At 43.2% G+C, this 15,491-nt stretch overlaps 1 protein-coding gene across 4 annotated transcripts in view; it reads left to right on the plus strand.

The window, feature by feature from the left end:
- Window positions 1-15,491, plus strand: part of ADAM22 (ADAM metallopeptidase domain 22) — a 183,606-nt gene that overhangs the window by 30,718 nt on the left and 137,397 nt on the right. For all 4 annotated transcript variants that reach the window (XM_087945154.1, XM_087945157.1, XM_087945155.1 and 1 more), the window contains exon 3: window positions 15,206-15,282. In XM_087945154.1, the coding sequence (XP_087801280.1) occupies window positions 15,206-15,282 (77 nt within the window). The remainder of the gene's footprint in view (window positions 1-15,205; window positions 15,283-15,491) is intronic.

Genomic DNA, 15,491 nt, shown 5'->3' on the forward strand with positions numbered 1-15,491 from the left:
ATCAGAAAGTCTGAGTCACTTTTCCTTTCCTTTCAGCCGAAGACACTGGGTTGCAAAGTCTCCCTGTCTACTGTAGGCCGATGGATCAGGGCTACCATTTCTAAGGCCTATTTGGCCCAAGCTCTGCCGGTTCCTAGTGGGATAACTGCTCACTCTACCAGGAGTGCGGCTACTTCGGTAGCCTGGGCCACCCAGGCTTCCATCCATGACATCTGTAGGGCGGCCACCTGGGCTTCCCCATCTCCGTTTATACGACACTACAGAATTGACACTTATGCCTCCGCTGAGGCTTCTTTTGGTAGGCGAGTCCTTCAACAGGTGGCGAGAGAGCCAGAGGAGATTCTGACCCAGACGGAGTCCCGCCCGTAGGACAAACATGCTTTGGTATGTCCCAATCTATGGATGCTCACAGCAGTTCTACGGAGAATGGGCGTTGGTTCTTACCTGATACGCCTCTTCTCGTGGAACTGCGTAGAGCATCCATCCCCACCCTTCTTCTTCCGTCTGGTAGGGAATCCTGTTTCGGCCAATGAATTTGTTTATTATTGTTGAGAGTTGATTTTTTCTAGTTAAGTTAGAGGATTATTCTTGTCCTCTCGGCTTCGTAAAACTGGGGGAACGCAAGGAGGAGTCACATGGAGGAGGAGGGCGTTCCCTCAATTATAGCTCAGCCTGTACGACATGAGACTGGACCACCTCCCAATCTATGGATGCTCTACGCAGTTCCACGAGAAGAGGCGTATCAGGTAAGAACCAACGCCCAATTCAATTTTACCCTTTTCAAATTCATAATTCTTTTTTTTAATAAAGTTTTTATTAATTTTCAATAAACAAACATACACAAACAAAACACAAAACATGAAAACATAAAACTTCTTTTTGGAAAGCGGCTTAATCCCGGGTTATATCTTTTTGTACAGACATAAATCTAATTCATGCTCACTTTATATACCATTTCATATCTTATTTACCATTCTACATTTTCTGTATAGCTTCTCCCCTCTTTTCACTCTCTTAATTCTATTTTATTTATTTCATCTCAATTTAAATCATTATGCTTGTATCTTTTGTCTGTTCTATTTCAATGATCTATTATCTTTTCTCATTAACACAAAATTTCTCCTGTAATCACTGATTGAAGTATGACGCCTTTATATCTTTTCCCTAAATTTAACACTTAAAAAATATATAATTTTCATTCTTATTCTGCTTAGTACATTCTAAAGCTACGTACTATATTTTAAAATAGGAAAATAGTAAGTTTATAATATAATTAAAACAATAATCCATAGCAAATTAAACTCTATCATTAAGTCTTAAGCATTTTACACATTCCTTTTAATATTTTATCCCATTTTATAATCATATAATGTTCCAGTTTTCTAACATTATTTCAAATACAAATACAACAATACAATCTTATGTACTTTTGCAGAATCTCTTTTTTAATTATATTTTTACCCATTATCTCTGAATAAATCCTGTTTCTTTACATCTTGTTTCAAACCTTTGTAACTTCTCTTCCCTTTTTCCCTTCCTTTCTTCTCCAATCCTTTTTACCCCCCCGCCCCGTCTCTTGATCTCCACCCTCTTAATCTCCACTCTCTTCTGTATTCCTTTCTTCTGTTGCTTTCTGACATTGCATCGATTTTTCACCTTATTTTTCCCTTTTTGGGTTGTTTTTTTTAAGTCTTAAATTCTCCATTCTCTTTCCCCTCTTTCCCTTTTCTTCCCCAGCTAAAGTTGTTTGTTCATTAAAAATGGCTTCTTCTTTTTCATCCCAACCTTCTTGTTCTTGTAATTTCTGATAGGTAGAAATCGCCATTTCTAAAAAGTGAAAAAGAGATCCAGAAGAGCCCTTGCCTTCTTGTTCCTCTTCTTTTAGCTTTTTAAATTCCATTTTCAGTTCATCAACCAGTAATGCCATTGTGAAAAAGTTTTTTAAACAACCCAAATGTTTTTAGTCTTTCAAATAATAATTTCCAAAAGTCCCAAAGTCACCAAGCAATCCAATACACAAACTGTTTCATTTAGCACTTTCTTCTTTTTACACTTTCTCTTCCTGGGGTACAGTTCAATTGCAAAGTTCCAAAATATATCTTTTAGAAGTCTTGTTACAATTTAACTTTAGTCTTTAAGTTCCAAGCAGCCTCCTCCAGCAAAATCTTAATATTAATTCTTTTCCTCTCCCTTCCCACTTATAGCAAAAAAAAAAAATAATAATTCTTTTTTTTCCTTTCCATTGTTCAGAAATCTTTAATGTCCCCTTGGCTTTAACTTTCAAGTTTAATTACCTACTGGTGCCAAAACGGGTTTTTCCGATTTCCATCTGCTATCACCGTAAGGAAGGAGATTGAGGGGGAAAAAACTTTCCCTTTTAACTTTCATCTGCTGCTTTTTCCGATCTTCTTTGGGAACAATGTATCTTTAATGAAGTTAAAATTCCAGGGTATTTAAATGTTACTTATTATCCCGGTCAGCCAAAAACTTTCACTTGTCAGCTTCCTCCTGCACATTCTTATCCGGATGAAAGCTTCTTTGTGGCGGCCATTGCTGACTGCCGCTCCACCGCTTTCGGAAAAGGGAGTTAAGCCAACTGAGGAGGGGGGTTGCGATTCCCCCGGACCCCTGCTGGATCTCCCCTATCTTCAGTTACCTCTATGGGGTAACTATTAGCCCCCAAATCCGGCTGGATCGGGGGCACTCCAGCAGTGAGCGCAGCAGAAACCGTGCACGATTGCGGATTCCTGCCGCCGCCGAAGCCAGGCAAACTGGAAGTCTCTCAAATTCATAATTCTTATCCAAGTTTTTCCCCCCACTAGCTGGACATAAGGAAATCAATGGCATGTAAAACCTTCCCGCTCAAATTTTATCTTTTAATGGTATAGGGCAGGGGTCGCCAACCTTTTGGACCTCAGGGACCACCAAATTCATAATTTTAAATCCTGCGGACAACTAATATGAATTTTGACTGACAGTGTCTTGCTGGTGTTGGTCGGAAAGTCGGTCCCCTATTCCAGAGCTGCAGTGGTCACAGGACTGGCCCTTTGATCATCCCAGAGCATCTGCTCCTCCATCCGGGTGCACCAGCCTGCCATGGACTGGAGGAGCTGTTCCAGGATGACCAAAGGGCCAGTCTTGTGACTACTGCAGTACTGCAGATCGACTTTCCCACAAATGTCAGCAAGCCACCCCGGGGCGGATTTCCATCCCCCGCCGTTGTTCTTACCTTCAAGTTCCAGCTCATGTGGTTCTACTCAAGATAAGGTTTGCATTCAGCCGAAGGGTGAGGGCCAGCGGATGGACAGGCCATGTGAGCAGCACAGTCTTTATGTTCCCACACAGCCTAGATTAATTGCTTTGGGGGGAGTGCTTTGGGGGGATATTTCTCTGAGGACCACCAAAATTTTCTCGCTGACCACCAGTGGTCCCCGGCCTACCAGTTGATGACCACTGGTATAGGGTCTCCTGTTTGAGCAAGGGATTGGACTAGAAGACCTCCAGGATCCCTTCCAGCTCTGTTCCGATTGACTAAACTTGGGAAAAATTCAGCAAATCAGTATTGGTTGACATTTTTGTTTAACTATCATTTCCTTTCTAAAAAAGGCTTTTTGGGATTTAATCTCCATAAAGGGATTAAAGGAGACATTTTTGCTTTATACCTATTGCAAATTCTCAATATAGCGTGCCTAATAAAATGATTTTTGAAATCTACATTCATCTTATCTTTGTTGTATCACAGTTAACCATGTGATCCAAATCTTTAATCATGTCCTTTCAATTCCAATAACGTACTGTTTCTTAAAGTCATTCACTCTTTCATCCAAATTAAATAACAAATTGCAAAATCCAATTTTAACTTTGGGAGTCAGCTGGTCCATAAGGTGATTAAGATAATTCACTTTATTCTCATTTAGAGCATAGAAACTTCACACGTAATGTGGGTATCCTCCTGGACTCCTGGCTTCTGCTTAAACAACAGATGGCAATTGTAACTAGGATGATCTTTGCTCAACATCTTGCTGTATTTCGGTTACACCACTTCCTGGAAAGGGAGGCACGTCACTTACACACTGGTCCTGTCTTGAATTGTTGCAATGTGCTTTATATGGACTACTCTTGAAAAATATCTAGAAGCTTCTGCTGATACATAATGTGGTTGTGTGAGCAATTTTGGGCACCCCATGGATGACACATCTAATACCTCTGCTGTGCAAGCTGCAGTGGATGCTGTTTTACTTTCAGGTATAATTCAAGGTGTTGGAAATGACCTTAAAAATCCTCCTTGGGGACAGGTTACCTGCAGAACTCATTACATCAGCCCATCTTATCTTATCAGGCAGGAATCCATAGGATAGCATGCAACCTTGGCGTTTGCTAGACCCGTGGTGGCGAACCTATGGCACGCCTGCTGGAAGTGGCACACAGAGCCATTACTGCCAGCACGTGAGCCCTCATCCAGAAAAGGTCTACTGTGCATGCGTGCATGCCACCTATCCACCAGCTGATTGTCAGGTATCTGGCGCACATGCATGGGGGCACAGGGGGGACACGTGTGCATGCGCAGAAGCACGTGGCACATGCGGGGGGTCACACGCAAACACAGAAGCATGTGGTGCATATTGAGCATGCATGAGCAGGGGCATGGGAGCTTTGTGCACATTGCCTTCTGGGTGATGGCACGCGAGCGCAAAAGTGTGCATGCAATTATCGGCATGGGAGCCCAAAAAAGTTAGCCACCACTGAGCTAGACCCTTGATCTTAAGGCTCTATCCCCATATTTTTAGAAAGAATAGAACTGGAAGGGACCTTGCAGGTCTTCTAGTCCAACCCCCTGCTCAACAGGAGACCCTATTCCATTACATACAAGTAGCTGTCTAGTCTCTTCTTAAAAATCCCCAGGCATGAAGCACCCACAATTTCTGGAGGCAAGCTGTTCCACTGGTTAATTGTTCTAACTGTTAGGAAGTTTCTCCTTAATTTTAGGTTGTTTCTCTCCTTGATTAGATTCCATCCATTGTTTCTTGTCCTGTCCTCTGGTGCTTTGGAAAATAATTTGACCCCCCTGCTTTGTGGCAGCCCTTCAAATATTGGAACACTGCTATCATGTCACCCCTTATTCCTTCTTAGTCTTCAGGCCTTTGATAGTTTTAGTTGCTCTTCTATAAGATAGGTTTGACACGATCTGTTTTTAACAAACCTGTTCTGGCTACTATTTATAACTTTATTTGTTTCTAGATGGTCGCAGATCTGTTTTTTTATTATCTTTTTCAGGATCTTTCCAGCTATTGATATTAGGTGATTGGTCTATAGTTTCCTGGATCTGTTTTCCCCACCCCTCTTTCTTGAAGATGAATACCACATTAGCCCTTTTCCAATCCTCAGTTACTTCTCTGGTGCTCCAGGGGAAGATCAGATAGGTATCCTCATCATTTTTTTGCTTATTTTTATTTCTAATCTGTCTTTTACGGTAGTTTTTTTGGTAGGTTGGGCTATAGTTTTTTTTTATGTGAAGACTGATGCAAAGAATGAGTTAAGCAGCTCTGCTTTCTCCATACTGCCTGTTACTTCCTTGCCATTTTCTCTCTTTAGTGGACCATTTTTTTCCTTGACTTTTTTTCTTCATATTAATATAATGAAAGAAACTTTTTTTGTTATCTTTGACTTTTGTTGCAAGTCTTTGTTCATTCTGAGCCTTTGCTTTCCTGACTTCATCTTTGCAGGTTTTAGCTTTAATTATTCTACCTCCTCCTGTTGAAATATATTTATATGGTTTTATATTTTTATATTTTTAATTGTACAGTGCTCAAAGTCACTCTGTGAGTAAGATGGGTGATCTTTAAATTTGATGTATAACAATAAAATGATAGATAGAATTTTTTGCATTTAACTGATTGTAACATATTACTATGTTCATCTGTAATCAATAATTTCAGTTTTAATTGTAGATTAATATATAAAATAACTTCATTACTCTTTTTTAAAACTTACAGATATAAATTCTTCACTGAGTCTTACAGATGAATTACTTTGAATCTTTTTTATTGGTGGTTTTTTTTTGGTAAACAAATTATGAACCACGGTGGTGCAGTGGTTAGAGTGTAGTACTGCAGGCTACTTCTGCTGCCTGCTGGCTGCCTGCAATTTGGCAGTTCAAATCTCACCAGGCTTAAGGTTGACTTAGGCTTCCTTCCTTCCAAGGTGGGTGTCGTGTCCGGCGCAGGAAGGAAGCTCGGAGTCAGTGACAAAGTTCAGCTCTTTATTGTGCTCCAGTACATGCTTGGGGGAAAGAAGGAAAAACCCCGGCTTTTATTTCCAAGCCGCGGCGGCCCGCGGCCAATGACATCGTTTCGAATCTCCCGCTCTTGGCTCGACCAATAGCGGGAGATTCTTAACGGACCAATCCGGGCGGCTTGCCCGACCAATCCGGTTGCCGCGCGCTTTAGCCAATCGCAGCGCGGGGTTTGCAAGTATGTTAATTCTTTGTACAGAACACCCCTCCCCTCTTGGTTTGTTCCTACGCAACGTAGTCCCGTAAGTAGGCGGGGCTCCGTACTTGTCTACTGGACCTGCGCAGGTCAGTTGTTTCCTGGTTCCCGGCCTGTTCGGTCGGGGTTTTTGTTGCTCTCAGTCTATTTGATGGAATCGTCTGGAGTGTGGGCCTGCTGCTGCAGCTCCCTCCCGGTCTGCTGCTGCAGCTCCCTCCCGGTCTACCCGGGTTGGTCGAGCTGCGGCTTTTGCCGCTCCCGCTTGGTCTTTCCGGGCTGGTCGAGCTGGCTTGGCTGCTTTTCCTTGGTGCGGCTTCGAGTTGGCTGATATCTGGTGAGTATAGTTGGTTGTGTTCTATTCTTTCTTGGTCCCCTGTATTTTCCCTCCCCCCTTGGTTAGTGTTAATGGGGTTGTCTGTGTTTGCTTGCGTGTCGGTTGTGTTTTTTATTCGAGATCTTAACTGATCTATGTGGCGTTTCCATGCTTGTCCGTCCGTTGTTTGTAGTCTGTATGAATGGGGACCTGTTATTTGGGTTATAGTTGCCGGTACCCATAGTGGGTCTCCGGTAAGGTTTTTTGCGTAGACTGCATCGCCTGGTTTAAATGCCCGGTGTTTGCTTGATGAGTCCGGGGGCTTCTCCGGGTTGTATGTGGGGTGCAGTCTGTCAAGTGGGGACCTTAGTTTCCTCCCCATTAGTAATTCTGCCGGGCTTTTGTTTGTTGTCGTGTTAGGGGTTATATGTTGTATTAGAAGCAGTTTATTTATATTCCCGTGCTCGATTTTCTGGATGGTTTTCTTTGTGAATTGGACCATCCGTTCTGCCCTACCGTTGGCCGCCGGATGAGCCGTCGCTGTCAAGGCGTGTCGAATGCCCTTTTCTGCTAGGAATTTTTCGAATTCCAGCGAGGTGAATTGGGGCCCGTTGTCCGACACGACGACATCAGGAAGGCCGTGGGTCGCGAACAGTTTATTTAGTACCCTGGTGACGGCTTCAGTTGTGGTGGTTTTCATGTCGCTTACCTCCAGCCAATTGGAGTAAGCGTCCACCGTGATGAGGAATGTGTGCCCCCTTGTGGGACCGGCAAAATCTATATGTACTCTAGACCATGGTCCCCTGGGGGTCTCCCATTCTAATATTGGCGCGGCAGGGGGATTTGGTCTGGTTTCTTGGCAGCGTGAACACCTGGCCACCCACCCTTCAATTTCTTTGTCTATGCCTGGCCACCACGCGTAACTTCTGGCCAAGGCTTTTGTTCGTACGATGCCTGGGTGCCCGTCATGCAGAAGTTTTAACACTTTCCCTTGCAACTTCTCTGGTACGACCACCCTGTCCCCCCATAACAAACAACCTTTCTGTAGAGATAGCTCGGTTTGCCTGTTTCTGAAGGGTTTGAATGATTCGTCGTTGTCTTTTCCCGCCACCCTTTCTCTACCCAGTGCAATACCTGCGCCAGACGTTTGTCTTTATTTGTTTCTCGGGCAATGTCTGACGCGGTTATGGGCAGATCGGGTAGCGCTCTATGCTGAGGGTGGTCGTCGTGGGTGCTGGGTCGTCGTCGAGGTCGGGTAATGGTGAACGGCTTAGTGCGTCTGCATGGGTGATTGTTTTACCGGGCGGTGTATGAGCCGGTAGTCGTAAGCGGCGAGGAATTGACCACCTTGTCATCCTGGGGGATATGATGTTCGGTGTGGCCCTGTTTCCCGCCAGGATTCCTAGCAACGGTTTGTGATCTGTGATAATTGTGAATCGACGGCCATAAAGATACTCGTGGAATTTCTTTACGGCTGCGACGATGGCAAGGGCTTCTTTGTCTAGTTGGCTGTAGTTTCTTTCTGGCTTGCTAAGTGTTCTTGAGAAAATGCAATGGGTGCTTCTTTTCCGTCCGTTAGGGTATGGCTGAGGACGGCACCGACGCCCAAAAGGTGAGGCGTCGCATGTGATGGTAAGGGGTAGAGTCTCGTTGTATTGTATGAGGACGGCGTCCGAGGTTAGCAGGTCTTTTGTTTTCCTGAATGCGGTTTCCTCACGCGCCCCCAGGACCATTTTGTTGTTTTATCCAGTAGCCTATGCAAAGGCTCCGCCGCGGTTGCCTTTTGGGGTAAGAACACGTTATAAAAATTGAGTAGTCCCAGAAATGCCTGTAACTCTGTCTTGTTTTTGGGGGTCGGGGCTTCCTTGATGGCTTTTACTTTGTCCCTGGTCGGGTGGATGCCATGTCGGTCTAGGAGGTATCCCAGAAACTCGACTTTCTCTGTGTAAAGTTGGCATTTTTCCTTTTCACTTTTAAACCGGCCCCTTTGAATTTCTCTAGTACTTCCCTTAGGCGACCCTCTAGTTCTTCCCGGTTGGTTGCTGATACTAGTACGTCATCGAAGTAAGGGACCACCCCTTTTATTCCTTGTAGGAGTCTCTCCATGAGGCTTTGAAAAATCCCGGGACCACGCTGACTCCAAACTGGAGTCGGTTACAACGAACGCCCGGTGGGTAACAATAGTCTGTGCTTCGGCGAGTTCGTCATCGACCGGCAGCTGCTGATAGGCTTGTGCCAGGTCGAGCTTCGCAAGACTTTGCCCCCCCAGTGAGTGAAGTAGATGTTGCACGACTGGGACGGGTATGCGCTTGTTGCAGGGCGCAGTTGAGGGTGGCCTTATAGTCCCCACAAATCCTTATTGACCCGTCTGGCTTAACTGGGGTGACTATTGGGGTCTCCCACCGGGCGTGATCAATTGGCTGCAGAACCCCCTGTTTGACGAGCTTGTCAAGCTGCTCGCTCATTTTCCCAAGCGTGAAAGGCACCCGCCTCGGCTTTAGGCGGATGGGGTTGACGTTTGGGTCTAAACTGAAAGAGATAGGGGGTCCCCGGTACTTGCCTAAGGTGCCGTCGAATACTTCCTGGAAGTCCTTAGCCAGCTGCTGTTCCCAGTCGGTTTCCTCAATGCGGTTTATCCCGGTGACCCCGATGCCCAATGGTGTGAACCATTGGAGTCCCAGGAGGCTTGGTCGGTTCCGGTCCACTATTGTGATGGGAAGTTTTGCGGTGCGGTCCTTGAAGGCTACGTTGAACTGTCCGGTCCCGATGACGGGGATGCGGTTCCCTTGGTAGTCTTTGACTATCAATCTTTGGTTCTCTAGCTCAGCCTTGTGGAGATTTGGTACTAGTCGCTTGATTTCTTCCCAGGCGATCATGGAAAGGTAGGACCCGGAGTCCACCTCCATGCGGCAAAGTTCGCCCTCGATGCTTACTTCCACGTAGACCTTTCGGGTATCGTTGGTCTCGGCGTGGCCAATTGTGAGTGTCTGATGGGTTTCCTCCTCTGTTGGTCTCCCCGCTTTGGCCGGCCCGGCTGTCCCTATTCCAACGAGTGTCGGGTTGGTGCTCTCGGGTCCTGGGGAGGTGTTGTCTCGCTGCCGGTTGCTCGGCTCTCGCGCCGGGGGCTGTAATTTTTCCGGCCGGCAGACTCGGGCGATGTGGCCCCTCTTGTTGCAATTCCGACAGGTCGCGCCGAAAAACGGCAGTCTGCTCGGTAGTGGTTGCCCCGCACCCCGCACACTGGGTCCCCGACTTACGACCTCGTTGGTCTCGCGTGGTCTGGAGCCGATGGACGTCTTCTTCTTCTCCTTCGTCTGGGGTGTCCGAGGCGGAGTCCAGGTCGCCATGGTGTGTGGCGGTTTCTCGCCGGTTAGCCTCGGGGTTGTCGGTGCGGTCCCGTTCTCTGCTTTCCGTAGTCGAGCTGCCGATTTCTTGGTGGCTTCGGCGGCGGACGCTTCTGCCAGGGCGACATCGAGACTGATGTCCCCTTTGCCATTAGACGGCTTTTCAGCGCCTGGTCCCGGAGACCTAGGACCACGCGGTCTCGGAGGACGTCGTCTAGTTCATGGAATTCGCACAAACCCCCGAGGTCCCTTAGAGCGGCTATGAAGTCGTTTATGCTCTCGTCCTGCCGCTGATTCCGCCGGTAGAATTCGTCTCGTCGGATGAGGATGGGCACGGTAGGAGCGTAGTGGTTTTTTAGCAATGGCGCAAGGTCGGCCCAGTCCATCGTCTTTACGTCGGCGGGTTTGGCGAGGGCTTTCGCCATTTTGAACACTGCGGGCCCGCAGTGTGTCAGGAAAACAGCCCTTTTCTTGTTTCCGTTGGCATCCTTCAAGTTGTTACTCTCGAGGTACATCTGGAAACGATCAGCGTACGATTCCCAGTCCTCGGTAGTCGGGTTGAATTGTGCGGGCGGAGTGAGGCCGGCCATCGTGTTGGTCTTTGTCTTCCTCCGGACACGTGCTTGGTGGTTCCTTCTTGGATCCCACCCTCGTCGCCAGTGTCGTGTCCGGCGCAGGAAGGAAGCTCGGAGTCAGTGACAAAGTTCAGCTCTTTATTGTGCTCCAGTACATGCTTGGGGAAAGGAAGGAAAAACCCCGGCTTTTTATTTCCAAGCCGCGGCGGCCCGCGGCCAATGACATCGTTTCGAATCTCCCGCTCTTGGCTCGACCAATAGCGGGAGATTCTTAACGGACCAATCCGGGCGGCTTGCCCGACCAATCCGGTTGCCGCGCGCTTTAGCCAATCGCAGCGCGGGGTTTGCAAGTATGTTAATTCTTTGTACAGAACAGTGGGTAAAATGAGGACCCAAATTGTTGGGGGCAATATGCTGACTCTGTATTCCTCTTAGAGAGGGCTGTAAAGCATTGACGAAGCAGTATATAGGTGCTGTTGCTATTGCTATATTTTGCTTCAAATTTCTCAAACAGTGAAAATAGTTTTTCTTTTGAGAAGCATGTGCTCCATTTATATCCCATATTAGAAATTTATAATCCATTTTCAAGAGAAAAAATTATCAAAGTCCTGCAGCACCCAAAGTAAAATCCTTTTTCTTTAGTTAATTGCAGCCTTGTGAAGTTTGATCCAACTCATCCTTAACATTTTTCCATAAAGTCTTTAGCTTTTTGAAATATATTCAATCTGTATCTTAGTTGCTATAAATTAAAAATGATTGCCTCCAACTTTCCCAGTGAAATGGAATTCCTTTTGCTTCAAAATGTCTGTTAGGAAGAAATAATCTTTCCTCTTATGCAAGATCATAATAGGAGTCTTCTTTAAAACAATTACATCAACATTATCACTCTTCAGTCTTGCCTCATAGTAACATTGCAAAAGTTGATCCCTTGTTTTTTCCTCACAAAATATGCTAAAACGTCTTTTGGTGTTTGTTTCATTGCAGCAAAACATGAATTCATGGGAAACACCTTATTCAACTCTTCCTCCATCCTTTCCTCCTGACAGCTCAATAACTCAGTAAAAAATGTTTTCATATATTTGCCGAAGGATTTCCCGGAATCGTTCTTAACTACAAATAAAATTCCTTCTCTCTGAGTTCCAACAGAGTCAAATTATTCAACCTTTTCTTTAGCTCCAAGTCCCTTTTTTCCTAAAAAGTCCATCCTGTAATTTACTTGCTTAATTTCCCCTGAAATTTTATTTAAACTTTTTTCAAATTTAGCTTCTAGAATTGTATCAGTTTTTTACTCAAATCATCAAACATTGCTTTCGTAAGGTTCAATGAGATTGTACTGGTCCAACCCAGATTGGATCCTACAACATTATCCATTATGGACATTATATTGCTTTATATTATGTGTGCATTATATTGCTTTCAGTGGGATTGGTTCATCTCCACAACCTTATCTGGTACCTTTATGTATAGTCATGGCCTAGAGCAAGCACACTATGCTGGTGAAAGATAAAAATTGTAGCTCTTGATTTAAAAAATGAAGTCCTTTGTTTATATGTCCAGCCAGCCGCACGGTAGATTAAAAAATTGTGCAAAGATAGGCAATAATCCCACAATTTAGATTTATTAAAGAATAAGTTTTCAATTTCCATTTTAAAAAAAATAAAAGTTATTTCTACTTAAATGCTTTTAGTCTCTTTTGTTTCCAAGTTTTTGCAAGTCAAGCGATTACCAGTAAAAGTTTCCAATATTTCAATTTAAATGGAGCTCCAGAAAAGAAAAAAAAAAGTCTCTATAGAGAAGTACTTGTCTATTCCAAAGCTTCAGCTTTAGCTTCAAAGATGAATAAATCTAAAAAGTGATAACAGAATAACAGAGTTGGGAATGTCCTTGGAGGTATTTTAGTTCAATTCCCTGTTCAAGCAAGATACTCTATCATTTCAGACACTGGTTGTTCAATCTCCTCTTAAAAATCTCCTGAAGGTAAGCTGATTCGACAGATTAATTGTTCTAATTGTTAGGAAATTTATCCTTAGTTCTAGGTTGGTTCTCTGCCTGATTTGTATCCATCCATTGCTTCTTGTTTTGGCTTTGGATACTTTGGAGAACAGACTGATTCCCATCTACTTTGTGACAGGTCCTTAGGGGAAGGTTCTAATGAACATACATTTGGCTATGTTGCACTGTGAACATTGTGAAAATCCCTTTTCCCCTGACACTCAACTCACCAGCCAATCAAGGGAATCTCTGTTTTAGTGATTTATTTTTGAGGGCCAAACGTCTAGGGCCCATGTGGATTGATTTCTTCAATCTGGAGGGAAAAGAAAGATCATCCTAATATGCAGAGAGTAAAAAATACTGCGACATCTGTCCAAGAATGACAGAGGCATTTAATCCATCATATTCACAACTGGAAGTCCAACAATAGCCGGTAGTATGAAACATTGAGCATTGAACTATTGGTGTGGGGATGAAAGGAAGAGACATATTATGTGGAGTAATGAAATAAAATCATTGAGTTATATCACCTGTGTGGTTTCATAGCAGTACAAAGCTCATGACTTGGGCCTTTTCTTTACTTATTACAGGGTGATTTTCTAAGTCTATTTTAGAAGCTTTGTGTGGGCGAGATGAATAGATCTCCATCTATTGACTTGGTGTGAAGTAGTCAATCATAAGACTTTCGAGTCCTGGGAAATTTCAGGGATCAATTGTAAGTTCTTGTATATCTAGGATGAATGTGTACTGGATATGTCTACTTTGGTTTGCTCTTGACATTTCAGACACCATTTAGCAGATCAATGTAGGAAAGAAAAGATATACTGCTAACTTAAAATTGGATTTCTAAATATTGTGTGTTCTACCTTGTAATTTCATGCTTCCTAGTGATACCAGTAGATTTACTAAGGAGTGCTAACATTGGTGCCCCCTAAAAGATTTTACGATTGTCCTCAGGTTACAACTATTAATTCAGCAACCCTTTAAAGTTACAGCACTGAATAAGGGAAACTTACAACTGATCCGTGAAATTGTGGTCATTATAGCATTTCTACTGTAATCACAGTTCAGGTACTTGGCAACTGGCTTGCAATTATGATGGTTTCAGCAATCCATGATCACTGCCAGCTTTCTATAAGCATAGTCAATGGGAAAACGATCACCTGTCCACTCATGTTCAATAGTACCTGCCTGTAGTTCTAATCTTTAGCCTGTTTGCCTGGGATTCTGGTCTGTTCCTATGTTTCAGTCATGCGAGATCATCACTGAACAAGCTGCATAGTCCTTGAGTATTATAATAGCAACTGGGATATTATTAATGCTAAGGGATGTAATCACATGACATCATGCATTACAACTGCATTGCTTAGTAATGGAAATTCCAATCCCAATTGCTACTGTAACCTAAAGACTACCGCATTAGTTTAGTTTACTTTATTGTCATTGCACCTCGTACAACGAAATTAAATGCCATCTTCAATGTATATCATACATAAGAAAACTATAAAAATAAAACAAAAGCACACATCCTTCACATTCTATACAATTGAATTGAAAACTCCTGATACTGCATTAGTATTACACTATACAGTATAATTGTAAACTTAAATTAAACTTAAATTAAAATTAAACATAAATACAATATTGCTGTGCCTATTTTAAAAATTTCTTCACCTTCCAAATGGGCTTCTGTAACATGTTCTTCATAAGGCTCTCTTGAAAAGTACTCAGAAGTTTCAGCTGGTTCATAATTGGTGGTTCTTGCAACTATATCTGTCCCTAATAGGATGACATTGTTCCATGAGCCATATTGATTACCAGTTTGCTTTCAGGTCCAGTTGAAAGTGCAGGCTTTGTCCTTTAAAAACTTACATAGCAGAGGCCAGGCTATTTGAGGTACATTGGCCTCTCTCCAGTGATATCTACCTGTCCCATCAGATTCAGAAGGAGAGGCATGCTTTGAGTAATGTCTTTGAAAGATTTTCTAAGGAACAAGCTTTTTCTGCCATAGTATCTGCCCATTTTCATTCCTCTCCCCAAGTGAAGTTAACTCTTTATGACCTTCTGGAAATACCTTAAAATGTGTTTTTTTCCAACAGACCTGGGAATTTGCTGGCAACATAAAATCTGTGTACATATGATGAGTGTAACATTCCCCTGCATTGCTTCTTATGATCTTCCTTGTATGATTATTTAATATTTTAATATGGTCTTGTAGAATTTTTAATTGTTTTTAATGTCATTTTGTAGAATGTTTATTGTATGCCACGGTGTGAAATGGGCAGCGATATAAATAAAAAGAGTAAAAAACTCTAAAGTTATTAAATATGTGGGAACACACAATATGTATAATATGATACAGCTAGCTTTTTTGTTTCTCTCTCTATAGAAGCACCTTAGTTATAACTTTTCTACTTAAGCATTAATGGAGAATTTTGTTTTTTAGGATGATGATATGGTAACTAACCAATTGCAATTATTTTTATATTGCAGTCAACTCATATTGCTAGAGCCAGCTTCCAGGTTGATGCTTTTGGATCTTCTTTCATTCTGGATATAGAATTAAATCAGTAAGTATATAAATATATTCATTTTATTTGATTTTTAAGCATTAGACAAAGTATTATTTTAAAAAATACCAGTATTGCTCTTTAATATCACTTTTATTTAAAGCTTATAAATGACAATTCTGTTCAGACCGTGGACTGACAACCTGATGCCTGCAATCAAATATGGATGGTTTGACCATCCAGAAATGGTTTGCAGTAATTTAGCTGTC

The sequence above is a fragment of the Notechis scutatus genome, chromosome Z (assembly GCF_049901735.1).
Source record: "Notechis scutatus isolate UNSWTSFEM ecotype Mainland chromosome Z, rNotScu1.2, whole genome shotgun sequence".
In the NCBI taxonomy this organism is placed as follows: domain Eukaryota; kingdom Metazoa; phylum Chordata; class Lepidosauria; order Squamata; family Elapidae; genus Notechis; species Notechis scutatus.